Consider the following 26,035-nt stretch of genomic DNA (forward strand, 5'->3'; position numbering starts at 1 on the left):
GGAAACCATTACGTGTTCTCCGCGGTGGTTTGACATTTTATAAACGATTCTACGGTTTATTTTATTCGACTTGACTATTTTATTTTGACACTTTAGTTTCCACTCAGGCGTTCTCCGGCGCTACCTACAACAAAGCCCCTCTGGGGGTCCTTTTCGAAGAATTTCCAAAACAGCAGATCAACAAGCTCACAATGCGTCGCCTCGCGATGCATTGTAGAGCTTGTAGATCTGCTGTTTTTTATACGTCTATGAGAACGTCCGAGCAGAAAACGTGCTGACGTCAGACTTAAGGATGGGATTTATGGTTCTTTGAAGTGAGCTGGATCTCTGGGATCCGTTCCTTTCAAAGAGCCGTTCAAAAGACTGCTTCGTTTTAGTTACTAGTTACTCCGTAGATGTTGATTATAATTACAAATCACTTCAACCCTGTCCCTATATACATGTATTTCTGACATATATAGGTACATACCTGCCATTTGAAAATAGCCGATCTGTAGATCTGCTGTTTTTTCAAATGATTTTTCTACATTTTATTCATTGGAAAACCTGTGAAATGGGACATTCTGCTTGGTACTTTCAGAACATTTTGATACCAATACTTTTGTGCTTTTACTTAAGTACATTTAAATTAATTCCGAACTTCTACTAACTTGTAGCAGAGTGTTTCTACATTGCAGTATTGATAAGAATTTGAGTACTTGTCTTTTCCCACCACTGTTCATTTAGAAAGGAACGGCTAGCCACAGAGAACCGGATCCCGTCGTTCATTTCAAAGAGCCGTTCAAAAGACTCGATTCGTTCGCCAACGTCCCACCTCTAGTCAGACGCACAACAGATGATAAACAAGCGTGGAAGTTACAAGCACGCATGGATGAATGTTGTGTTAATATAAGTGCATTATAGACACTTTATAGTCTTGTTTTGAAGACAACGGCCGTATATATAAGATACTTTAGACTTAGATAGCGTTAATACAAACGGAACGACTTGTAAAACGATGTATTTGTGTTGTTGAATAGTGTTTGTCTATCAAAGTTATGGAACGTTGTGTTCTGAATCTTATTGGTTGATTCACAGACAAGTGTGTGAAATCATGGGTTCAGGTAAGCGTTTGTGTCACTGTTATACTTTATAAATACGTATTTATTACTTGCAGTGTTATAATATTATACAGTAGCCCATTCACCTATCACCACTGCCCTTCACTTGCCCTTTGGAAATTGGCTGTAAACGGTTGTGGATTCTGTAAGTTAAGTTGTTTATGTTTAAATGGCAGTGGTCACATTTCACTGCAGGTTCTTCATAAGGGGGTAAAATATAAAATATGAACTTATGTCATTTGTATATTAATAATATAATACTGCCAAGTGGGGTCCAGCCAGGGACCCCCTGGGTTCTTTGAGGGGGCTCCAAATGGACCCATGCAGGTCTGTAACTCTAGAGCAGGGGTCTTCAACGTCTTTCAGCCCAGGGACCCCCTTAGCCGAGAGAGAAGATGAAAGAAGCAGTGAGGGAGGGACCCCCACTAATTGTTTTGCAGATATTATTTCATAGATCAGAGGTCTTCAACAGGGGGTCCGGGACCCCTAGGGGGTCCTCAGAGTTACCACAGGGGGTCCTCCAAATCTTTGTGTGATAGAAACCTTTTTTTTCTCCCTTTTTATAATAAGCACTTTCCCAAAAATAGCAGATTGTAGATTGGCTATTTTCGGCAAAGAGGTTTGGTGTAGAGGGGGGAAAAAGAGCAGACTATAAGTACAGAGTGAAAGGTCAAGTTTATTAAGTATTGACGGTTCAAGTGGTTAAATATCTGAAAACACAAATTGACATGAATCCAAAATACACTGATGATTGTGCTGTCAAACAATGAAACTATATGGAATCTATGAACAGGTTGTGGGGGTCCCTGCTTCATCTCTCTCTCAACTAAAGGGGTCCTTGGCCTGAAAACGTTGTCATAGATGGCTTCATAGACTTGCCTGACAGCACTATCATGTTGGATTCTATTTTCAGACATTTTTCATTTATCAACTTGAACCGTCCATACGCAGTAAATTGACCATAGTATAGAAGCTGTAAGTTGCTCAAAGGCGTGAAAATACACGTAAAAATGAAACAGGAAACAACGCTCCATGAAGTCTAAATGAAGCTATAAAGTCTATGAAAAAGTTTAATCTGCAACACAATTGTATGTGTAGGAGGTCCCTGCATTCAGGGTTCCCGCGGTCATGAAATTCCTGGAAATATTTTGAAATTAGAAAAAATCTTTTTCCAGTACTGGAAAACTTTTGGAATTTATCCTGGAAGGTCTTGCTTGTTATTGCGCTGAATTATTGTTATATATAGTCCTGGAAATTGGGTTAAATATTCTGGAAATGTTTTGGAAAATGTGTGGGAACCCTGTCCCTGTGCATTATCTCTCTCTCTCAGCGAAGGGGGTCCTTTGGCCTGAAAAACGTCCAGACCCCAGCTCTAGTCGTCTAGAGCACACAAATGGAACCAAATGGACCCTATATGCACACTCCCAGTTATGAGAGAGAGTTATGGGGGTCCTTGAAAATGACAAAGATTGAGAACCACTAACGTCTGTACGTACGGTATGACTCAGGTTTCTGTTGAGTGGGAGTGTTTTGACTTCCTTCCCCTTTTCCGTTTGCAGAGGTTTGTCCATTCTGTGGGAAGCCTTTCAAAAGGCTTAAAGCCCACCTGCCCCACTGCAAGGCCAAGGCATCCCCCACCCCCACACAACGCCACCCAGAAAACCCCTCGGATGTCCTCGTGGAACCTTCCAAACTGACCCAGGCAGCGTCATCACCAGCCAGTAAGAAAACCACTCTCACTATGCCGTCATCAGTCCATGGATGCAGGAATGGTGTAAAAAGTAACCTAAGGACATTACACTAAAGCCCCTTTTCGACTGCAACTTTAGCACCACACCACACCACACCGCACCGCATCACACCGCACCACATAAAAAATATCTTCATTTTCCATGACACAAAAGTACCCCTACTGCTAAGAAACAAATTGACCCTTTTAACTGTGATTATGAAACAATATACATTTGTATTACAACTATCCTAAATTATAATACACTATAATGGATTATAACTGTGATTATAATACACTATAAAGTATGAATGTATTACTATGATAATTATAATACACTATAATAGATTATAATAGTGGTTATAACACAATATAATCTATTATCATGTATTACAACTATATCCTGGGGGTCTAAATGAAAAGTCAGTGAGTGGTCAGTCATTATTAAGTGTTTGGCCCTGTTTGGCCTAGCTCAGACCTACTCTAGATTGGATACTTTTTAGTACCACGTTTAGTACCACTTTCACACCACTCTACCCAGGTCCTTGTAGTGGAAAACCTGTCACAAGTGGGCGGTGTGTGGTGGAGTGGTGTGGTGAAAAATAGTGTTGGTGTTGGTGTTGGTGTTGGGCCAGTGGAAAAGGGGCTTTAGTACTCAAGTACTGTAGTTACTTTCTTCAGTAACTCCACTGAAATGATATGAAAACTTTAGTCACTAGTTACTTTGTAGATTTTGATTATTATTACAAAACACACTAACCACTTCATCTGTATATATATTTCATCCAAGCTCACAATGTGTTGTATCAGCTTGTAGATCGTCTATTTTCGAATGATTTTTTTTAAATAAATGTTGAACTTCTGAAATGGAACAACTTTTTTTTTCACAATCTACACATTGCAGTATTGATACTTTTATGTTGTAAAACATGTGAGCACTTCTTCCCAGTCATTGTGCACACATTGACATCAAAGGGGGCTTGAGCCCCTGCCCTTTTAGGGCCCTCTCCATGCGTGCAGTTTTCACTGTGGTGAAAGAAATGCAAATGCCCCTCTTTCCATGCCATACCTGAAGGCGGCATTCAAGAGAATTGCCTTGTCCAAACTCTCCTGAACTTGAATGCAGCATCTTGTGTTGAAAGAATTGCCCTCTCTGTGTAGAAATCCATGCCGTTTACGCCACACCTCCAGTATTGACTTGATTATGCTTAGTTTAGTGTGGTATCAAGTACCGAAAATAGCCGACCTCCAAGCTCACAACTGCGATGCGTTTCTCTCACATTCTCTGCGTGTCCCTGCTTCTTCCATCGCTGCAGGAGTGAAGAAGAGCAAAGCTTCAGTTCCACTGACCTCATCCTCCGTGCTGAAGCCGACAGACAGTGAGATTGCATCAGCCTCGTCACCGTCATCGTCGGTATCAACAAAAATCAAGAAGCGGAGGCTGATAGATGAATTGAATCAGCTGGCTACCCAGTCACCCTCCTCCAGCTCCATCTCGCCCTCTTCCTCTCCTCCTCCCCCTCCTCTCCCTCACAGCTCCCCCCTTTCTAAGCCTAAAAAGAAGGCTAAAGAGAAGGCTTCCAGGTCCACCGCGGCGGTCCTGTCAGAACCACAGGAAGGAAGCACGTCGTCACCCTCACTGGACCTGCTGTCTGTCGCCACCTCAGACACACTGGCCTCCACGGCATCCCTGCTCACACAGGGAGACCTTACGCCACAACCAGGTTATTATTACAGATTAGCATTTTTTTCATTTACAATGTTTTAAAAATGTCTTTCTTTCTTTCTTTCTTTCTTTCGATGGGACAATGCACATCGACCTGAGGCTGAGTCTACACATTTCAGTTCTCACACGTTCAACATTTTTCAAAGAATGTTCAGAAATGGCAGATGTACAAGCTTTTGCGCTTGTACATCTGCTATTTCTGAATAGCCAACGCAACCATCTTGCTTTCCCAGTTTGAATGCGTTAATGAACATGCCATATGCATGAATGTGAAATGAATCAGATGGATTTATCTAGAAGCAATGTAGTGCTCAATACAACAATACAAACATAACATCCACATTTGTAATGACTTTTGTATGAAATGTTGACAAAGCCAAAGAAAAAAAGGCAAGAAATTTAAAGATAAGGGGTAAGGCATGGACGAAAATATAGCTGATTGTCCCTGATTTAAGTTTAGTTTAGTTAGTTTTGTAAACGCACTTTGTTTAGTTTTCTTTTTATAAAGCCTAATTTTTGTTTTTATTTCAGTTAACTGAAATGTTTTAGTAAATTCTTGTGTTTTCATTATTTCATTAGTTTTTAGTTAACTATAATAACCCTGCACCCCACCCTGGCTCCTATCTCCACAGACACCAATCCTAAAGGCATCTCTAAGAAGAAGAAAAGTCAACGACAAGAGAAAACACCCAAAGCCTCTTGGACCTCGGTGGAGGACTCGGAGGTAGAGATCGTGGGTGGCGTGGTCAAGGTCACCTCCCGGGAGGACACGGGACCAAAGGGACCAAACACACAGGACAAGTCGTCGTTATGGGCTACAGGAGATTATGACGACCCCCCCACACAGAGCAGAATCACCCTCCAAGATGTGAAAGCCAGTTTAGGTCGCTCCTCCTCCAACACCAGCAGGTCCCATAAACCCGGCAGCATACTGGAGCAGGTCCAAACGTCAGTGTTGGCCGCCGACACCAGAACCAAAGGACCCGTGTCTGTGGACGCCGTCCAGTCCCATTCCGGACTCGGTCATATCGACCTGGACGCTAGCCGACTGTTATTACCAGAGCAGTTCTCTGTCACTGTCTCTAAAGCTCAGGAGCCAGGTCCTGAAGTTCGTACTGCCAAGTCCACGTCTTCATCTTCAGTCTCATGGCAGCATGGACCCAGCTCCACGCTGCCTCCTGTACCTGTACCTATCCCTGCGCTCACTCTGACGGAAAGGCCAGACTTGAGCCATAAAAAGGTGGGACTTGCAGAAGGAGGGGCTCCTCGCCCATGCCCACCCCAACCTCCCGCTCCGCCTGCGGCCGGCAGGTCCAGTGAGGCTCTGGTGATGGCGGAGCCGCTGCTCCAGATCAACAAAGCAGACGTCGTTGTGAACAGAACCGGGGGTCTGTATTTAGCCAGGTCTTGAACCCTTTAGTGTTATTCGCCCGTTTTCACTGAATGTTCGCAGATTATGTCATCGCTAGAAAAGGGACACTAGGGTTCATTCATGTAGAGTAGATTAACGGCCGTGCGTGTGTGTGTGTGTGTGTGTGTGTGTGTGTGTGCGGCTGTGCGCGTGCGCGCATGTGTGTGGTGTAAATGCCTTTATTATCCATACAGATATGCATTAGCATAACTCATACATGGGCAACTGGCGGCCCGGGGGCCACATGCGGCCCCCACCTTCACTTAATGCGGCCCGCAGGTTAATATCAGAATACTGATATTATCGATTTCAATAATTCCAAACGTGCATGTGGAAGTCTCGGTAGGATTCTCTTAATGTAAGGCTAATAAGTAACATAAGAACCTGTACATGCATTTGAAATTACGGTAAATTAAAAAAAAGTACTTTTCAGGATACCAATTAAAGAATGAGCAAAAATAGCAGATCTGCTAGCTTGTTGTAGATCTGCTATTTTTGACTGTATATTATGCATTGTGGCCCTCTGGAGTGTGCGTGAAAATATAGTGGCCATTTCCAGCATCAAAGTTGCCCACCCCTGGCATGACTAATGCATACGTACTGTGCATTGCCCAGGTGACTTGGCAGAGCGACGTCTTGGGCAGGTGAAACTGAGAGACGTCCCCGCCTGGCTGGCCCTCAAAACCCCCGGCCGCCCTGCTGAGGTGGTGGACAAGCTCCACGGAGGTGAGCAGCACAGCCTAGACCGGCTCAGCCAGACTGATAATGTAGTCTGGGATCACTTCACTTTACGGGGTTTGATCCGGTCGGGAGCGGAAACCACTTTACGCCATGTTGTCGTCCTAGACGGACTACACTTTGGCCGGAACTATCAACCGGATTCAGTTTTAACCCAAAATATTCCCCTGCACCCAAGGACATACTTTTAGGGCCCGACCTAATAAACACCTTGATGAGGCGTAGTTTTGCTTTCGAAAAATTCGTTTGGTATGTGCATCTTTTAATCCAACTCGTAGCGACTGGCAAGACTACGTAGGCTACTCCAGCATTTTAAAAGGGATTGGGGAAACAAACGGAGGGAACCAAATCAAAGCGACGCCGCTTCTTCTAGTGGTTTCCGCGCTTTAGGCGGAAACCAAACGGTCTGTTGTGAACGAACACCAGGCTCTCTCCCGGGAGAAAGCCTGGTAGGCGAGGTTACTGATAATGTGGATTCACTCACACGTTCCCCACAGGAACAGCCATGCTAAGCACAGCCTACTGTACACTAGGGATGGGACGATACGCGATATTATGGTTTGTCAGGATAAAAAAAGACTCACGATAGATAATCGTATCGTGGAGATTTCATTTATCGTGATATCGTCCTCCGTCATGCACTGGAATCAATTCACCTTTTATTTGCCGAGCTGCATATCCGGTACCACTTAAACCCTCTATAATTGGTAAAGGTATTTAAAATATATGTACTTGATACAGTCTTTTTTTCACTCTCTATCAAAGGTCTTTGCCAAAAAAGTCGGCGATCTACAAGCTTGTAGATCTGCAATTTTTTTTGGCAAATGTTCCGCCCCAAGATAATGTATTTTTATTATCGAGATAATATCGTAAATCGCGATTTCTTTTGTCACAATAATCGTGATATGACATTTTCATATCCTCCCATCCCTACTGTACACCACACACTAAACATAGTAACATACAGTACAGCAGAGGTCTTCAACAGGGGGTCCGCGACCCCTAGGGGGTCCGCGGAGGTACTGCAGGGGGTCCGCGAAATTATTGCTTAAAAATAAAAATAAAAAAAGATTTCAAAAAAGTTTTTTTTTTTTTTTTTTCACATTTATGTTAAAAAATAAATCATGATTCTATCCATTTTGAATAGCTTGAATACATGATTACTATGCAATTGACAGATTGTTGATATTATTGACATTGGTTCTCAGTTAATAAGTAGTATGTTTAGAAATGATAGTGGTACGGCCCACCCTGCTCGCTGTAACTTGTACATGTTTAAAATAAAAAAATATGTCGTAGCCCCGACCCCCCACCCTACGAGGTGGTAGGGGGTCCCTGCTCCATCTCCCCATCAGTTTGGGGGTCCCCGGCCTGAAAACGTTGAAGACCCCTGCAGTACAGTATATAAACACTGAGTAATGACCAAGTGCTACGTGTTTACATACAATAACGCTGTACAGACCTGCTCATTGTTCTCCTGCTGTCCCTCTTCAGGCTGGCAGTGGTATTACAGGAAGTACATCGACGTGAGGAAAGGTGGTGTGGGAGGCGTGGCCATGCTGTTAGCAGGATACTGTGCCCTCAGCTATATGTGGAGTTACCCACACATCAGTAAGTGTGTGCGTGTGTGTGCGTGTCTGTGTGTGTGTTTGTGTGTCGGGGGCGTAGATTAGAGCAGGGGTTCCTAAACTTCTTTGTCTCAGGGCACCCCATAAATATTGTTTTAATCCGAGGCACCCCTACATTATAATTTTCATTCCAGCACCTTATGTTTATAGCATATCATCATTGTCGAGGCGTTGTGTGCTTGTAGATCGGCTGTTTTCACTAGTTTTGTGCGACAGTCTTGTATGAGGAATTATGATTATTATGTTGCGAGGAAAACGTTGACATAATAGCCATTTTGGTTAGAACTGACTGAAAATAACTCTGTATTTCAAGTTTAAAATGATACCAAATATTTGTTTAAGCGTTCAAATAAATTCCAAATATTACCAAATGATCTTGCGGCACCCCTGGACTGCCGTCGCGGCACCCCAGGGTGCCCCGTCACCCACTTTGAAAACCCCTGGATTAGAGAGAGTGAGAGTGTTTAAGTCATTCAGGACTCGGCCATCTAGGGTCTGTGTGATCGCTTGATTGATTGTCAAACTCGGCACGCATATCACAGAGTCTGACCCGGTCGGTCGGATCAGAGATTTTCAAAATAAAAATCACACCGGTGTGAAGTGAGCGGTACTGATGATGATGATGAACGCACATGACGTCACAGGATAGGGACATACAACATCAGTATTTGATACAATGGAAAAACACATGGACATACACACACAAAGTGACATATTGGAACGGTTAGCACCGCTTAAACTATATCTGTTCTGTCAATATACAGATTTCACTGTACTGACGTCATAGACTGGCCTGGGTACAACGGGTATTGCGTAACCAAAGGGGCACGCGTTCTGAATGCCCACTCCAAATTGCCCGATCGAAGCCCTGTTTACTTGCATTAATAAAACTAGTTATTAATGCAAGTAAACAGGGCTCCGATTGGGCAATTTGGAGTCATACCCTCATAGGTGAGATGACTGAGGACAACAGGCTGGTCACATGAAGCCCAGAGATCCTCCGTTCCCTCCACATGATTCAATTATACTTTTAAAAGATAGGCCTAGAATTATTGAATGCTTTAACCAGTGAAAAATAGCAGATATACAAGCTCACAGCGCGGCACCGAGTGCCGCGCTGCGAGCTTGTAGATCTGCTATTTTTGAAAAAGTTGTGAAAATGTGTGCAAATCTTTGAACATATGTATTTTTAAAGCAAACATTTGTAACTTAAGTTTTGCTTCTGGGTGGTCCCTGGAATGAAATATTTTGAGATGCGGGTCCGTGGCCAAATACATATCATTTTGGGGACCTTCACATGAAAAGGTTTGAGAACCACTGACATAGTAGTCTCTCAAGAACAGACAAACTGAGCTCCAGTTATGTGAAAAGGACCTTTTCTTTGACGATGGCTATAACCAGATTGCTGACATGGTTTTTCCAAAAACCTTAGAAGGATTAAAAAGACACTTATAGAATCGGGTCAAAATTCGAATTTGCACGATTTTTTCAAAAATAGCAGATCTACAAGCTCGCAGTGCGGCACTCAGTGCCAGGGGCGCTGGAAGTGGGGTGCTGAGGGAGCTGCAGCTCCCCTGGTGTTTTTTTTTTAAATAAGCCTATATATATACACACACACAGAGCTATATTAAAACAATAGACTTTGGGGAATAAAATATGTTGAAAAAATTGATTATCACATGGTGACCTAATCACATGGTCACCTTGCCACCTCCGGTCAGAAGGGAAGTCAAATTTAAATCCCGCTTTGATGGCACACCAAAGTCTATTTATTTGAGAACTAGAAACTGTCTATAGGCTCATTGTTACAAACTAACACCGTTGTATATGGGGAATAAAAACAGTAGAAAACTGTTACAAAAATAATACCCGATTTTGTAGTGTGTGCGTGAGTGACTGTGTGTGTGCATGCGTGCTGTGTGTTGCACTGTGTGCTAAAATAACTAGTAACTATACAGCTCCTTGTTACACCGTTGTGCGGGGAATAAGCACCCGAAACCATAATAAAAATAACCCAAAACCGGATAAAAAACGTGAATTTTCGGCGTGCAGGCAAAGGCCGCACGCATGAACTCCTCCAGGCTCAGCTCCCCTTGGGATTTGGGAGTTCCAGCGCCCCTGCTCAGTGCCGCGCTGTGAGCTTGTGTATCTGCTATTTTTCAATAGTTAAAGCATAAAATAATGATACACAATAATGTGTACCCATTCTGAATGGGTTAAAAGACAGCAACCGTTACATTCCACAGAGACATTCTACCACTGTTTTCATATTTGTAATCAAGTGTGCTTTGATGTGTTTCAGAGCGAGAGCGCTGGAGGAAATACCATTAGAGAAGAAGACTCATTCATTCTACATAATGGAGTCGCTATAGTCGAGTTGGGAACCGGAACCCGGAGGAACCGGAACCGGAGATCCAACACTCACATTTGGAGCCGTTTCTGGTTTTATCACACTGTCAGAGCTGGTATGTGGGACGTATGATTATGCAATTACAATACCGGTGAATCTCATACTTTTTTAATTATCAAGGACCGAAAAGGCGTTATCAAGGACCACCATAACTCCGGGTCCATTTGGTTCCATCTGTACGCACTCAGAGTTACAGACCTGCAACTTGTTACAGGCAACCGTTACGGAATCGGATCCTTGAAACGGAATCGTTAAAATCCAAAGGACCCCATCCCTAGCAGCAAGTACGGCAGATATTTAAAATAAAATCATTCGGGAGTTTTCAGAAGCCTGTCCCACTGATTACCAACGCTAAACATCCGAGGACGTTCAAAAGTTTTGCATGCAGGCAGGTGTTGTTGTCAGCACTATTGGAGCCAGTTTTACTGCCACCGTTTTGTCTGAAATGCCATATGATAGTAAATGAATGGCAACATTGCATGTAAGCCATCTATCCCCCGTTTATTGTTGCAGTCTGCATTGATGGTGCAAGTCAAAGAGATGCACAGTAGTGCTTTCTTAGTCATGAAAGTCCTGGAAATATTTTGAAATTAGAAAAGAAATACAAATCCAGTCCTGGAAAAGGTCTTCAAATGTATCAAGGGCCCTGGAAGGATATTTGGCTATTAGTCTAGTAAATCTAGGGAAAAAATACACTCAGGTTGGACAAAATTGTATTATTTAGTTTTTCAACTGATTCTGTTAGGAAATTAGGTCTACTAGCCAGGATAAAAAAATCTACCATGATCTGCTCACTGCAAATACCCACAGTGGCCAAATCAAGTTGGGCTCCCATCGACTTTCTATACAGGAGGAAAATACCCAGAAAAAGAATCAGCTTTAAGTAGGATGTGAGGGGTCTAACTAGGGGTTTGTCATGATGCTGAATCCATTGCAAGCATTTATTTTGCACAAAAAACATTCCTTGGGCTAAAAATGGCCCCAGAAAATGATGGTTTAGTGATGAAAAGTGATGAGTCATCAAAAAGATCATCTTTTGTTGGCGTTTTCCGGGGCCAATGAATGTTTTTTGTTGCTGCAGATTATGGTAGATTTTTTATCCTGGCTAGTAGAGCTAATTTCCTAACAGAATCAGTTGAAAAACTAAATACAATTTTGTCCAACCTCTGCCTTAATTTTATCGGACTATATGCATTGTTTTGGGCTATTGCGTTTGTTAATAAAATAAAACATTTTCCAAAACATGTATAACATTACACGAAATATGTAACGTAAGTCATTATCTGCCGAACATGCTGCAGACGTGACAGAAATAAGACTTACAAGCTCGCAATGTGCTGCAGCCTGATCCTATGCCCTAGGATAGGTGGGGTAACAAAAAAAATGTAATGGGCATTGCACATAATAAGAGACTCATTTCTGCGCCGAAAGATTGTTATATAGGCTTTGAAATTGCGTTAAATATTGTGGAAACGTTTTGGAAATTCATTGGTGAAATTGTGTGGGAACCCTGACTCAAAGATGAGTTAATCTTGTATTCCCTCACAGCTTAGACCTGCATACTGTAAATCCTCAACAGCGACCTGTCGGATATTCAAACAAGACACCTAGGGCTGTCACGATTATGACATTTTACATGACGATTAATTGTTACTCAAATAATTGCGATTAACGATTTAATTGTGTTTTTGTCGTTGACAATTACATTTCTGTTTGGCTTGTAGGCTTTGAAGTTGCACATGGTAGATATATGACACATAACCTAAATATACAAAGAAATGACTTACATATTTGACAGATTTACACTTGAAAAAGAACCTTGGTAGTGGAAATAGCAGATCTACAAGCTCACAATGCGAACATTGAACATTTTTCAACATGGAAACGATTATGACGATTGTGAAAAATAATCACGATTATGTAAAAAATAAATCACGATTAGACGATTATGTAATAATTGTGACAGCCCTAAAGACACCTGTTGTGACACTAATATTTCTTTGCTGTAAACCTTGTATGTCCAAAAATGGAAAATAGCAGGTCTACAAGCTCAAAACACGTCACGACGAAGACACGTGAGATTGTAGAACGCCTGTTTCCCTACCTTTGTGTGACACTATTGTCTCAAAGTAGTAGGGCATTACTTTATGTGGAAAAAAAGTTGAAATGTGGAGCTTTCTGTCTGACAGCAACAATATGCCAATATGCGAGGTGAGATAGAACGTGAAGCATTTTCGACAAACCTTATTCTGTTTATGTACAACAAATACTCTTGTTTTTATTTATTTTATGTTGACACTAAAAGTGAAGTTTACACCCGTGCAAAGCTATAATGGAACAGTTATTTTATATTGGTACCGTAATTGTTGCTTTTTTCCTTGCCATTTAGGCCAGAACGCAAATCTGTGTCACTTTAGATTTGAACCGCTTTAACCATTATTTTATGCTTTAACTATTGAAAAATAGCAGATATACCAAGCTCCCAAGCTTGTAGATCTGCTATTTGAATATTTTTTTACCCGATTCTATAAGTGTCTTCTAAATCCTTCTTCTAAATCAGTGCTTCTCAAACTCAAGGACCCCCAAAATTACATGTATTTGGCCGCGGACCCCCCATCTCAAAATATGTTGTTCCAGGGACCACCCAGAAGCAAATATTTGAGTTACAAATGTTCGCTTTTAAAAAGATGTAGACAAAGACAAGATTTTTCAAAAATAGCAGATCTACAAGCTCACAATGTGGCACTCGGTGCCACGTTGTGAGCTTGTATTTCAATAGTTAAAGCATTAAATAATTTTAGGCCTAAATGGTTTAAAGTAGATTTGAGCTTTTGAGTCTGTGGACATCTTTGTCTCCACTAGGTGGCAGAGTTGCATCACATCAGTTCAAACAAGAGTAATTATTTTGTATGGAGGCATTAGTGCTGGAATCCAATCAGATTTTTTTACATCCAGCTTTATAATGCGTCCAGTCAGTCACATGATGTTATTGTGCATGCTTAGCGTGCTCACAGTGTGTTGAACGGTCAATGATGTGCCACCATTTGAACACCAGCAGAATATGAACGGACAGGCACTGAAACGGTCCTCAACCGGACTGGACCAATGTGTGATTGTATTCAAAAAAATGAATTTATTATTTACTTTCTTTGCTGCTGTAGTGAACGACACACATTAGCTACAAATGAAGAACTGACAGTATTTTTCCAACGCCACTTTTTTTTGCCAACATAATAAAAAATAACTTCCCATTTTCTGGTGTTTTTTTTGTTTGTTTTTTGTTTTTTTTGTACAATATTTTTCTCCTTACAAAAATTATAAATATTTTGTGTTTTCACTTTTCATTATTTTTCCATACAAAACAAACTATACAAATCAAGTGAAGACGCACTAAAACATGAACTCAACAGTGAAAACGGGAGCAGAAATGTAAAAATCAAAATCTCAACTGAGGAACAAAGAATACAAACTGTAAATTATCGAGGCCTCAAAACGACCCCTTGTACGTACAAAAGAACACACCGTTTCACCAACACCTTCCACACGCCTGCGTGAAAACGTGGGCCCTTAAACCTATCATGTGTTACGAGCGCTGAGGACGCCAACTTGGTGTCAAGCAAAACATTTTCAGCCCAGTTCACATCAATGATGATTCACAATGCAACTAAACCGTTGTAATACGTTGCAGAGAGAGAAATGACAGTGGTCTGAATCGCCCCGTTGCAGTTGGGTGCAGTTTTGGGATTATAGTTGTAAGCGGTTAGCAAGTGGTTGAAAAGTTGCATTGTGATTCAATGGTTGTGGACTGGCCTTAAAAGTAGTAAATCTAGCGCAATGTGCAGTGGTTCTCAAACTTTCACGGACCCCCGCAGTATGGTCTACATCAGGGTTCCCCAATTAGTTTTCCCCAAGGGCCGAATTATATCTAGGGTACCAAGCCGAGGGCCACAACATTGCAGGGGGCGATGGCGGCGTTCCTGCTAGTCCAGCGACAGTTCAGATATCGTCGTTCGTTTTGAATTTATAATTTTTAAAATGATTTAAACTAGTGAAAACAGACGATCTACAAGCACACAGCGTATCGCGGTGCGAGGCGCTGTGTGCTTGTAGATCTGCTGTTTTCACTACTTTTGTGCGACGGCCTTGTATGATCTGCGAAAGAACGTAGACATTTGGAGATACGAGATCTCCAGCCGACAACGACAATATACTAGTGTTGTTGCGGGCCAGACAGTAGCCCCCGGCCCGCAGGCCGCCTATTGGGGAACCCTGGTCTACATTAAGCCATGGACCCCCATAACTCAAGACAGTGTACAAATGTAACCACATGGATCCTTAATTGTACACTCTTGTTGTCTAGTTACAGACTTGCAAGTGTCCATTTAATTACTATCAATTTAAGTTGGGGGGGGGGGGGCCCTCAAGGACCACTGTTTGACATGAGTAAAAAAACAAGATGCACGATGTGAGATATGCTTTGGACCCAGGTGTTGTGCTCAGTGCGCTGTGTGTACGTACAAGGGTTGTCTTTAAAAGCTGAGGCTGAGCTACAGGCAGGATGCGGTGGCCACTGGCAATGATTTAAACACACACAAACAAACAAACAAACAAACGTGTTCTCTCTCGCTCTCTCCCTCCTATACAAGGCCTTTAGTCTGCTCCCATAACCTGATGGAGAGAGCATCATAATATGTCACACAAACATACATTTATAGACAAAGAAGAGCTGACATGTCCAGAACCAACCCCAACAGCGCCCAACTCCAACCACGTTAAGCCCCGTCGTCAAAAAGAAGATGGCTCCCGAGCTCCACGTGTCACGATGCATCGTGTTGAGCTTGTAGATATGCTATCTTCACAATGTTTTGAATATTTTCAGCTGTTATTTCATGTTATCTACTGTAGTGTGTCCTGCAATGGACCCGGGTGAATTTCCTTGCGTTCCTGTAAACCGACAGGGGAAAAAACACGTTGGGGAAATGGGAACTCTGCTTTCACTTGCACCTTATTTGGAGCTTTCATGGTAAACATTCCGGACACCAAACACGCGGATGACATTGATTCTGGACAGAGCTTCTCCCTGCTATTACGTTTTGGTTGAGCTGCAGATTGGGAAGGAGGGCGGAGCAGTGTGGATATATAGATCACTCAGACAAGAGGACGTGGAATTGACCAAAAAAAAACACATTTGAAACACGATTTGAAATGAGAATGTTCGATCGTTTGGTCCAAACTAGGAATGCAACTATCGACTGTTTTTTCTTAGGTGATTACTTATATCGATTACTTGGTCGATTAACTGAATAATCGAGAAGTGCATGGTTTTATATTTGTCATTTTTAAAACCAATTAACCACTTACATGTTATTTTATACTTTTGAAGTCATACAACTTGACGCATAGTGAAAAATAACCGATCCACACCGTTTCACTATTTCAAAAAGATTTTCACCTATAATAACCGTGGTCAAAATAGGGAGCGATTATATATATATATATATATATATATATATATATATATAATATATATATATATATATATATATATATATATATATATATATATATATATTATATATAATTGTATAAATCGATCAGTTCTATTAACTGTTGCATCCCTAGTTCAAAACGATCACGGTCAAACATCGCGACAAGTGAGAATACTCACTCACACACTCACGCACACATTTCATTTACACGTGGGTACGTGCATGCAGATTAAAACATGGCACACACCGGTACACATTACGAGGGCTAATAATGCGTAGATGATACGTAGCTATGCAGAAGGCAGACAGGTTTAAGTGATGACCCTCCAGGGTCGGCATCGTCTTAACCGCGGTCACCAAGCTGGGGACAACATCACTGGTAACAAAACATTAAACCAAAAGGACTACTCTTTAGATGTCATTTCTAACAAAATGAAGAATTAAAATAATCTAAATAAAAAAGATAAACATGTTTTTTTTTATAACATATCTTCCCCAATCTGAGGATTTAGGCTCCCCGTGTGTGTGTGTGTGTGTGTGTGTGTGTGTGTGTGTGTGTGTGTGTGTGTGTGTGTGTGTGTGTGTGTGTGTGTGTGTGTGTGTGTGTGTGTGTGTGTGTGTGTGTGTGTGTGTGTGTGTGTGTGTGTGTGTGTGTGTGTGTGTGTGTGTGTGTGTGTGTGTGTGTGTGTGTTCATTCCTGACAAAAGGCCACATTTGGGGGCAAAACTGTCCACATATGTGGTCTGTGACGTGTATGGAATTCTTTTCAAATTGGGGATAGAATTCTTATTCTAGGTTGGGGTAAGGAGATATGGAATGAATCTAAGTCAATGCAATATGTGAGTGCATGTGTGTGCATGTATGTACGAGATTTGTCCTGTGTTTGTGTGTAGGGGCTCACATACCTTTAAGGTACAAAGGAAAAATGCCAAATAAAATATAATGACTGACAGACAGAAATCAAAGTTTTTTTTTAGAGTACTTGTGAAACACTACTGTTAGTTCTACTTGTCAAACTGGTAGTTACTAGGGTTGCTGTGAGCAGCTGGAGTCAGACCTGGCGAGAAAACAGGTTTTGGCTACGTTCCAGACAAACTCACTACGAAAACTAACAACCATTTGTGAGATCGCTGTGCGTATGTATGCACTGATGGATCCTCTCAACGCAGTGGTCCTCAAACATGTTCAAGGACCCACGCTCTTTGAGTTACAGACCTTCAAGGGTCCATTTAAAAAAAACCTCGGGGTCCTTGGACGTCACTTTGAGAACCACTGCTCTAACACACGTGTCTCTATCGAGTGTCTAACAGGTGGTATTCTATTCCAAACGTGTGCCCCAGACGCGAGTCTGAGGCACAACTTTACAAGACGGCGACAAAAGGCCACATTTGGGGGCAAAACCGTCCACCAATGTGGTCTGTGACTATGATGTATGTGTACACTGGGCATGTCCGTAATGCCAGGCTGCACAACGTAAAGGATTTGTTTGTTTGTTTGAACAAGGCTTCTTCATGTAAACGTTTCAAAAAGGACAACAAAGGATTTCTCAGGCACAGAATCATCCGTTTTCTCTTCCCTGTCGTTCAGCATAGATATATAGTGAGGACAAATCGACTGGCACAGAACGTACGGAAGGGGGAATTAGACGTAAAGAGAGCTTAGGTACAAGGATAGGACAATTCTCCATATGATCCACAACCGCTACAGTAAAAACGTAATTAAAAACTTTCCATAAGGTAGCCCCACTACATTGCACACTCCTGATTCATTTGTTTTTTGGGGGGTGGGGTGGGGATGGGGGGGTTTGAGCGGCACCTTGAACGAGTCTCTGAAGGAATCTACTTTCCATTTCCCTCACAAACATATTACCTGCTACGAAAGGACCGAGTATCGCAGAAATCATAGTGACCTTTCTTACCTACCTGTCTTCACATAAAAAAAGAAAAACGAAACAAAACAAAAGACACAAAACAAACAGATAAAACTCAGGTGGATGTCGTGGGGGGGGATTAGGCTTCTCAGTCCTAACATTCTAGGATGCTGTTGACCGCCGCCTCCAGAACGGAGTCCGTGTCGGGGGGAGGGGGCGAGTCGAGCTCCGGGGGGTAGTGAGGCTGTGCGCTGGGCGAGAGGTTACCGTGGTGATGGTGGTGGTGGGGGTAACCGCTGTTGTTGCTGCCGTAGCCCTGCTGCTGCGACCTCTTCAGGTCCAGCATGCTCTTGCTGTCCAAGAGCGGAGGCTGGAGCCCGTCCGCTCCTCCTCCTCCGCCTTCCGCCTCTCCTCCTCCCCCTCCGGGGTCTCCGTACCCGGGCTGGGGGTCTGTCCTGTAAGGGGGCTCCGTGGAGTCCATGTCCGTCTGTCTCCAGCCGGAGCCGGACAGAGGTTGCGAGGGGAGCGGTTCCGGGGCGGGTCTGTGCTTCACGCCACAGCAGAAGTCCTCCTGGAAGCCGTCTGATGAGACACAGTGGCACGGAGTGAGAGAGAGAGAGAGAGTGAGAGAAAACACAGAATAAGACTCCAGAGAAATGTGCTCTGAATTTCGGACTAGAACTAGGCGTGCACCAAGTTAACGTATTTCACAGGTTCTAGATTTGTTTCCATATGCAATACAGCTGGGTTTCAGATAAGGTTGTCAGAACCTAATGTGGGCCCTGCTCAGGTGGTGCTACTAACCCACTTGTACCTTAATTTTTTAGGCTCTGTTCTGCACGAATGCTCTGCACGCAGAATAAAAAGTGAGAACGCAATGGCACTTTGTCGTTTTCTGTTCTGATTGTTACCATGTAAACGTGGCCTTATACAGTATACTGTATAACACGCGGAAATAGCAAATCTAAAAGCTCACAAAGCTCATCGTGTTGTTGGGTTTATGATGTACCTTCCCATTCCGAGATGGTTTGTGGTCATAATGGACACAAACTGCAACAGAAATGTCATCGCAGAACTTCATGGGTTCTGGAACATTTTAGGCTGTGGAAGGTTCTGGGTTAACGGGATATTTATCTTTCAAACATGTTTGGGGTCATTTCAACGTCTACTCAGGCTTTTGTGTTTCACCAGACAGTCCCAAACATGTTTGAAAGTGAAATATCTCTTTAACCCTTCATTATTCTCTTACCTGGGTCTACCAGTACCATGCGCCTGTCCTGTGTCAAGTTGTTCCGCTCCTCTTGGTTGAAGGTCCTGTCAATCATCACCATTTCTGATGAGGGACTGGAGCGCTGTAAGAGGGGGCGGGCCTTCAGTAAGTTCACCACAACCTTCCAAGCATTGTAGCGTCAATACAGGGGTGTGTGTGTGTGTGTGTGTGTGTGTGTGTGTGTGTGTGTGTGTGTGTGTGTGTGTGTGTGTGTGTGTGTGTGTGCGTGCGTGCGTGCGTGCGTGCGTGCGTGCGTGCGTGCGTGCGTGCGTGCGTGCGTGCGTGCGTGCGTGCGTGCGTGCGTGCGTGCGTGCGTGCGTGCGTGCGTGAACCCACCTCAGCCTCGACGATCAGCAGTCGCCTGTATTTGTTCACCATGGCCTGCGTTCTCTTTAGCACCTGAGTCGCCACAGCCTCAAACTCCTCATCCACTGTCAACAGAAACAAAGGCACTTTCTCACACAACAATCAGCAGCATTACAGATGTATACTTTATATGAACTATATCTCTAAAATCTCTGCATGTAGGTCTTACTCAGTTCGAGTGCAAATGAAATGTTTAATTCCCCAATTTCATGGTTTTAGCGGCTTTCCTCTCGGATCTGACATGATGGAACAGGATAACTTTACATTTAAGATGTTTAACCAATGCTCAGTCAGGCTGTCACAGCTGTCATCACCTCATTTTTGAAAACATTTGAAATATTTTGCCTACAACGACTTGCCAGATAAGTGAAGATAGGGCGGCGAGATGAGAGGACATGCAACACCGATATGAACCCAGGGTGTTGTGGTTACTTGTGGTTGGCCTCTCAGCTTGCCGAGCCAATAGGTCAACCCGGACATTACGGTATGTGGCATGAGATGGTTTGAAGTAGGGATGGGACGATAAGCAAAGTTATCGTTTATCATGATAAACACTCCGTCATGCACTGGGGTAAATTCACCTTTTATTTTCTGAGCTGCATATGCGGTACCACTTAAACCCTCTATAATTGGTAAAAGATAGTCTTCTCTATCAAATGTCTTTGCCAAAAAATGGCCGATCTACAAACTGCAGATCTGCTATTCTTTTGGCAAATGTTTTCACCCCAAGATAATGGATGTTGGAACTTGGGAATATTTTTGATTATCGCGATAATATCATAAATCGCGATTTCTTTGGTCACAATAATCGTGATATGACATTTTCATATCGTCCCATCCCTAGTTTGAAGCATGTCCCACTGGGAGGAGGCCACGGGGAAGACCAAGGACCAGATCAGGGACGGGCGGACGGACGGACGGACGGACGTCGGACGGACGGACGGACGGACGGACGGACGGACGTAATCTTACCCTGAGAGAACTCATCTGCACTGGGCGGCGCTCCATGGAACACATGGTATGGGAGGAGCCTCAGCAGGGCATCGTCAAATGAGGTGAAACGTCTGCGGTCTGGACTCTCAACTCCAGTGTGGTCCTTTCGTAGCTGCTGCAGAATCCTGGGTGGACGAGGATTAGGGTTAGGGCCTCGATGTCTGACACCCCATCTCCACACGGAATGCACACAGATAGCCTAAGCAAGACAGGATCTAACAGCGGCATCATGGCTCCTGGACGTAGCATGGCGGTCTGTGAGGTCAGTCACAGACATATGAGTGGAGTTACTTGCCTGGCCTACTGGCAACTTGGACAAGGAATTTAGCATTGATAGTTGCTGCTTGGTCTACCTGTTGTCTTAGATTAGCCTACTATTTATTTGCATTTGATGCATTAATGTTGATGTACTGACCTTGCTTATTGTAAATCGCTCTGGATTAAGAGCGTCTGCTAAATGCCTAAATTGTAAAGTGATCACGATCAGTCCAGCTGTTTGTGAGATTTGCCTCAGACAAACAGACATCTAGATACACAGTCAAAGACCCTCAATAGACAGACAGTCTCCTACAAAGCCATGCTGTAACAAGACGAGTGCAAACAATAGGGGGACCAGGTCACTCACATTCCTCCTCTAGTGAGCTGTGGAAGGGCAGGCCTCTTCAGTGTGCTGACCTAAAGCACAAAGACGTAACATGATAGAACAACTAATCGTACTTTACCACAAACAACACTTGACAAGTCAAACAAGGTTTGGAGCTCAGTGATGTACTTTACCTGTGCGTTTAGCGTTGAATCTTGGCTGGAAGCTGTCATGGTGTTCACAGCTAAGAGAGAAGACCAAACGGACATAAGGATCGTATTATGCACATTGGGATTAACGGACGAAAGGTAAATGATGATGAGACAAGAGACAACACACTAGTACAGCACTTACCTGTGTTACCATGCTGGTTGACAAGTTGCACCTGTCGGCTGCCGGCAGGTGATGGAGAATCCTGAAAGCGAAGGAAGGAGGTCAGTAGGACGACAAGTGAGTTAAAAGAAGAGATAAATCAGACTATCACTCCTGTTACCTGTCTGTACTCTTGCTGTTCTTGCGTGGCTGAGCCGGGCAGAGGCGACAGAGCCGTGCAGTTCTGGGTTTGGGTCACTAGCAGGCGCTGCACATGGTGGCCAGAAGACGTTTGGCCGCGACCCCCGGCTCCAGCCGTCGCCGGACCGACCAGAGTGAGCCGGCCAGAGGTGGACGACGTCTGGACAGAGGTGGGGTTTGCGCTGGCAAAACTTGTCCACGTTTGCGTCACGGCCCCCGCCACCTGACCGCCACCGACCACGCCTTGGTTTACTATTAGCTGGCCTCCCGGCGTGGCGGTGAAATTCTGCCCGGCGACAATCTGCACAGTGTTCTGATTGGTAATGAGGGTGTTGGAGTTGGGGTCGGCGGGGCCATTTTGGATGGTGGGGGCGGGAGCTAGTGCCAGAGAACTGGGCAAGAGGAACTGTCCGGGTTGGAGATTTGTCTGGGCCTGTGTTTGTTGCTGCCCAAGTGGGGAGTGCACCACAATAGAGCCATTGGCTGTGTAGTGCCCCGCTGGACTAGCAGTGTTAGCGTTAGCTACGTTGGCTATGGTGGTGGATGTGGGCTGAATGCCCAGGCTGTAGACAGTCTGAGCCCCACCGTGGGGGGGTTTAGGCTGGATATGTCTGACAAGAGTTTGTGTCCCACCAGGTCCTCTCTGGATGATAAAGTTTTGAAGGGGGATGTTCTTTAAAGGTAAGCCCACTTGTCCTTGGGTAGGAGCGAACACCTGAGCCCCTGCTGCCGTCCCCGTGGCTGCTGTCAAAGGCCCACCGGGCCTGAAGACAATCTGAGGGGTTCTCTCTAGACTGCTCAGGGTCATTACTCCAGTGCCGCCCCCGAACGAGCCCAACACCTGGATGTGCTGGGACGAACCGTTGGGCAGCTGGGACACGCCTTGGATAAACTGACCCGTGGGGAAAGCGGCCGTCGCCGACGTGACCACACCCACGCCCCCTCCGTAACCCCCAGAGACCAGCTGGGAGGCTAAGGAGACCGGAGGGGGCTGGACCGGCGTGGGCGCTGCTGGCTGGGAGTCCAGCATGGCCTCCTGCTCCAGGGTCTGCTCCGTGATGTCCGCCTCCATGAGGGACTTCTGCAGGATGTCAAAGGGCTGGTCCTCCCCTCCCAGGTCCACCCCCTCCGGGGAGCCCCCCGTCCCCAGCTCGTCCTCGATGAACGAAAGGCTGCTGGAAAGCTGGAGGCCTGCCCCCGCCGAATCCTCGCCAAATTCACCCATTGTGGAAGAGCCATCTTTGAGGGCAGCATCGGAGCCAGCCTGAATAACAAACGTTTAACGGGGAAGGAGAGCAGGGGAGTGGGGGGGAGAGAAAGAAATGTATGTGTAAGAGTGAACGTGCATGTTAATGTTATAGATGGCCGGCTGAAAACGACAGTGCTTAAATATACAATGTAACCTGTAATCTTTTCCTGCAACTAACATCCAATAATGTATTTGTATTTACTTAGGGCTTTCTGAATGATTACCCTGTACGTGCCTAGTAGCATTGTATAGGTCTGTGTATGATCAACCACAAAGACTGCAGCCAACAACTCTTTTAAGCCTCTTGAATGCCTCATGTTCACACAGAGCCAATCACCATGGTGATATTACCACCTAAGTCACCATAAACAGCCTGGGAAAATCCTGCGTCGAAGCACAAGAAGCATGATCAGAGAAGAGCCACCGTCAACAAGGACAGAATCTCTAAACACGGGGAACCGTGGTCTAATCTTGTTTAGGGTTGGGTCACGGTGTCTGTCTCTGAGGGAGTCATGGGAACACTTACAGCAATGGTCTTCAACAGGGGGTCCGGGACCCCTAGGGGGTCCTCAGAGTTACTACAGGGGGTCCTACAAATCTTTGTGTGATAGAAACCTTTTTTTTACCCTTTTTTATATTAACCACTTGAACCCTAGCGTCCATATTCTGAGAACTTTAGCCAAAGATAGCAGATCTACAAGCTCACAACGCAGCTCGAGGCGTTGCGAGCTTGTAGATCGGCTATTTTCGGCAAAGAGCTTTGGTGTAGAAGGGAAAAAGAGCAGACTACTGAGTTAAAGGTCAAGTTTATTAGGTATTGATGGTTCAAGTGGTTAAATATCTGAAAACACATTAACATGAATCCAAAATACACTGATGATTGTGCTGTCAAACAATGAAACTATATGGAATCTATGAACAGGTTGTGGGGGTCCCTGCTTCATCTCTCTCTCTCTCTCTCAACTAAGGGGTCCTTGGCCTGAAAACGTTGAAGACCCCAGACTTACAGTGTTGCCCGCAAAGAAGGCTCCGTCAGATCCATATGCTGCATTTGTTACGTCATCCTCCCCGATCTGCAGGTACACAGACACAATTATTAGGGTCCTTAATACAGGAAGCGCTATATAAAGATCTATGCAGTAAACTCAAATTAGCATAGCACAGTGTTTGTGAACTTGCAAAACAACAAAAGGATTTTATACTACATAAGAGAAAATAGATTTTCGGGGAGGGCGAGATTTGAGATGATGTAGAAAAAGTGACACTCACCGACTTGCTGTTGGAGCCATGGAGATAATCGTTCAGCAGATCTACATCTCTGTAAAGAGGACACAAGTGGAGAAAGAATGTTTGGTGACAGAGACTGCATTGATCAACGTTAGGACTGACAAGACAGGTCACATTATCATCACACTGTTCATTTGTATGATGTATGAAGTTGCAACTGCCTTTTTTTTGCACTACACTAATACAATGACATTTTCATCACAGGTGTGCTATTGCTTACTGAAACAAACTAGTCATTTGTTCCTGTGAGTTGGGTGATTAAGGTACTGTATATAGAGGGTATGCGCATGATGACATCATCATCATACCCAGAAGTTATGTGGGAACGCCTACTGAGTGGCAAAAAACTACTTTCTGGCCTTGACAGCCCATACATCCAAACAGAAAAGTCCTACCACTCGATTTGCCATTCATTTGATGCATGCGCATACCCTCTATACAGGATTTGAGAAGTTAAATAAGAGAAGCAGTAGTTTTATAGTGTTTATTGCATGGAAAGAAATACTTCATGATTTTTTGCTTTACCCTATAATATCTAGAAGACGGCGGTCGTCCTCATCATCCATGACACCTGAGGAAGAGGAAGATGGGAGGAAACAGAAGGAAGCAGTCAAGAAAAGGTACGAGATCTGAAACATGACCAAACTTCAAATGAAGGTGAGCTATGAACTAGTTGTGTGTTCCCCGTAATCATGTGTGAATATTGAACAGCTCCAGATATAAATATATCATTAAGAAGAGTAATTAATTCGGTTGGCAGCATGAGGGCCTTTGAGATTTAAGGAACGTTTAAACATGACGAATGACAGGCAGACTTCATCTGCATGCCTATTGGGAGTCTTTGGTGTGGTTGGTGACAATTCGTGATGCATTCATTATTCACTCACAGTTTTCGTGCAGGCGGCATGGAACCAGTCATTTAACACCCTTTATTTCCTGTGATGGGGGGGGGTAGGTAGAAAGATAGAGCCAGTGAATGTGTGAGAGTGACACAGGAGAGAGGGGGGAGAGTGAAAGGGGGAGAAAGGGTGGGTGGGATAGAGAGATGTAAGAGCAGGGGTAGGTAGGCTAAACTAAACTCGGTATTCAAGTGAGGGCAGTGTGTAGGCCTTATCTCCTCCTACAGTACAGACAACCCCCTATGGTCCTCCCTCCACTGCCCCACACATTGGCTCTCTGTCCTGTCAGCTAAGCTCCAGTAGAATGGAGATGGGCATTTCCCAGTGTAAATAACTCCACCCCAACCCGATTTGTCCCTTATAAAAAATAATCTTTATAATGTAGAGTTAAAAGGGCTTTGGATTTCTGAGGCATTTCGGTAATGCAGCGTCCATCATGTTCAACACTAAAGACTAAAGGGGGGAATATTGAGTGATAATCAGGGCAAGTACAGTTATGGTGGTTGGTCAGTGTGCCTGATTCTGGTGGAATGCATGTTTAGTCAATTGTGTATTTGTATATAAGGGTAATTTACACAGTATTCAGTAGACCTTGGCAAAGTTGGCTATACACAAAACATATGACAATTGAATAATCTTTACATGAATACATGTACCTCAAGACATAGGATAGACACAGTAGCCTGTTGTCTCTGTGCTTCATTCCGTATAAAAATGCAGCTGCATTGCAACAAAATGTTGCACAAGTGTTACAAAATGGCTGTATACCCTCCC

General features: G+C 44.0%; 2 protein-coding genes across 2 annotated transcripts; one reads left to right on the forward strand and one right to left on the reverse strand.

The window, feature by feature from the left end:
* The first annotated feature begins 864 nt into the window (after positions 1-864).
* LOC308302903 (uncharacterized protein) lies at positions 865-11,028 on the forward strand. The gene is made up of 7 exons (XM_080747221.1): positions 865-1,103; positions 2,660-2,821; positions 4,146-4,553; positions 5,188-5,943; positions 6,582-6,692; positions 8,199-8,315; positions 10,635-11,028. Exons 1-7 carry the CDS (start codon positions 1,094-1,096, stop codon positions 10,661-10,663), a joined length of 1,593 nt encoding a protein of 530 aa, XP_080603347.1. The 5' UTR covers positions 865-1,093; the 3' UTR covers positions 10,664-11,028.
* A 5,556-nt stretch (positions 11,029-16,584) lies between these two features.
* Positions 16,585-25,936, reverse strand: bicral (BICRA like chromatin remodeling complex associated protein). Its single transcript, XM_080747111.1, has 13 exons — positions 25,918-25,936; positions 25,250-25,298; positions 24,888-24,933; positions 24,345-24,393; positions 24,083-24,148; positions 21,807-23,090; positions 21,668-21,728; positions 21,508-21,557; positions 21,356-21,405; positions 20,710-20,855; positions 19,708-19,802; positions 19,351-19,453; positions 16,585-18,683 (listed from the first exon to the last, which is right to left on the reverse strand). The coding sequence occupies exons 3-13, from the start codon at positions 24,926-24,928 to the stop codon at positions 18,256-18,258; spliced, it is 2,373 nt and encodes a 790-aa protein (XP_080603237.1). The 5' UTR covers positions 24,929-24,933; positions 25,250-25,298; positions 25,918-25,936; the 3' UTR covers positions 16,585-18,255.
* Positions 25,937-26,035: the final 99 nt, after the last annotated feature.

The sequence above is a fragment of the Nannobrachium achirus genome, assembly GCF_963921795.1.
Source record: "Nannobrachium achirus genome assembly, chromosome: 18".
Taxonomy (NCBI): domain Eukaryota; kingdom Metazoa; phylum Chordata; class Actinopteri; order Myctophiformes; family Myctophidae; genus Nannobrachium; species Nannobrachium achirus.

Coding starts and splice junctions, on each gene's coding strand:
- LOC308302903 (XM_080747221.1), top strand. Junction 6,693..8,198: donor GGTGGACAAGCTCCACGGAG/GTGAGCAGCACA, acceptor GTCCCTCTTCAG/GCTGGCAGTGGTATTACAGG. Junction 8,316..10,634: donor GTGGAGTTACCCACACATCA/GTAAGTGTGTGC, acceptor GATGTGTTTCAG/AGCGAGAGCGCTGGAGGAAA.
- bicral (XM_080747111.1), bottom strand. CDS start 24,928: ATGGATGATGAGGACGACCGCCGTCTTCTAGATATTATAGG. Junction 21,729..21,806: donor AACAGCAAGAGTACAGACAG/GTAACAGGAGTG, acceptor CTTCGCTTTCAG/GATTCTCCATCACCTGCCGG. Junction 18,684..19,350: donor CATGGTACTGGTAGACCCAG/GTAAGAGAATAA, acceptor GTGTCTCATCAG/ACGGCTTCCAGGAGGACTTC.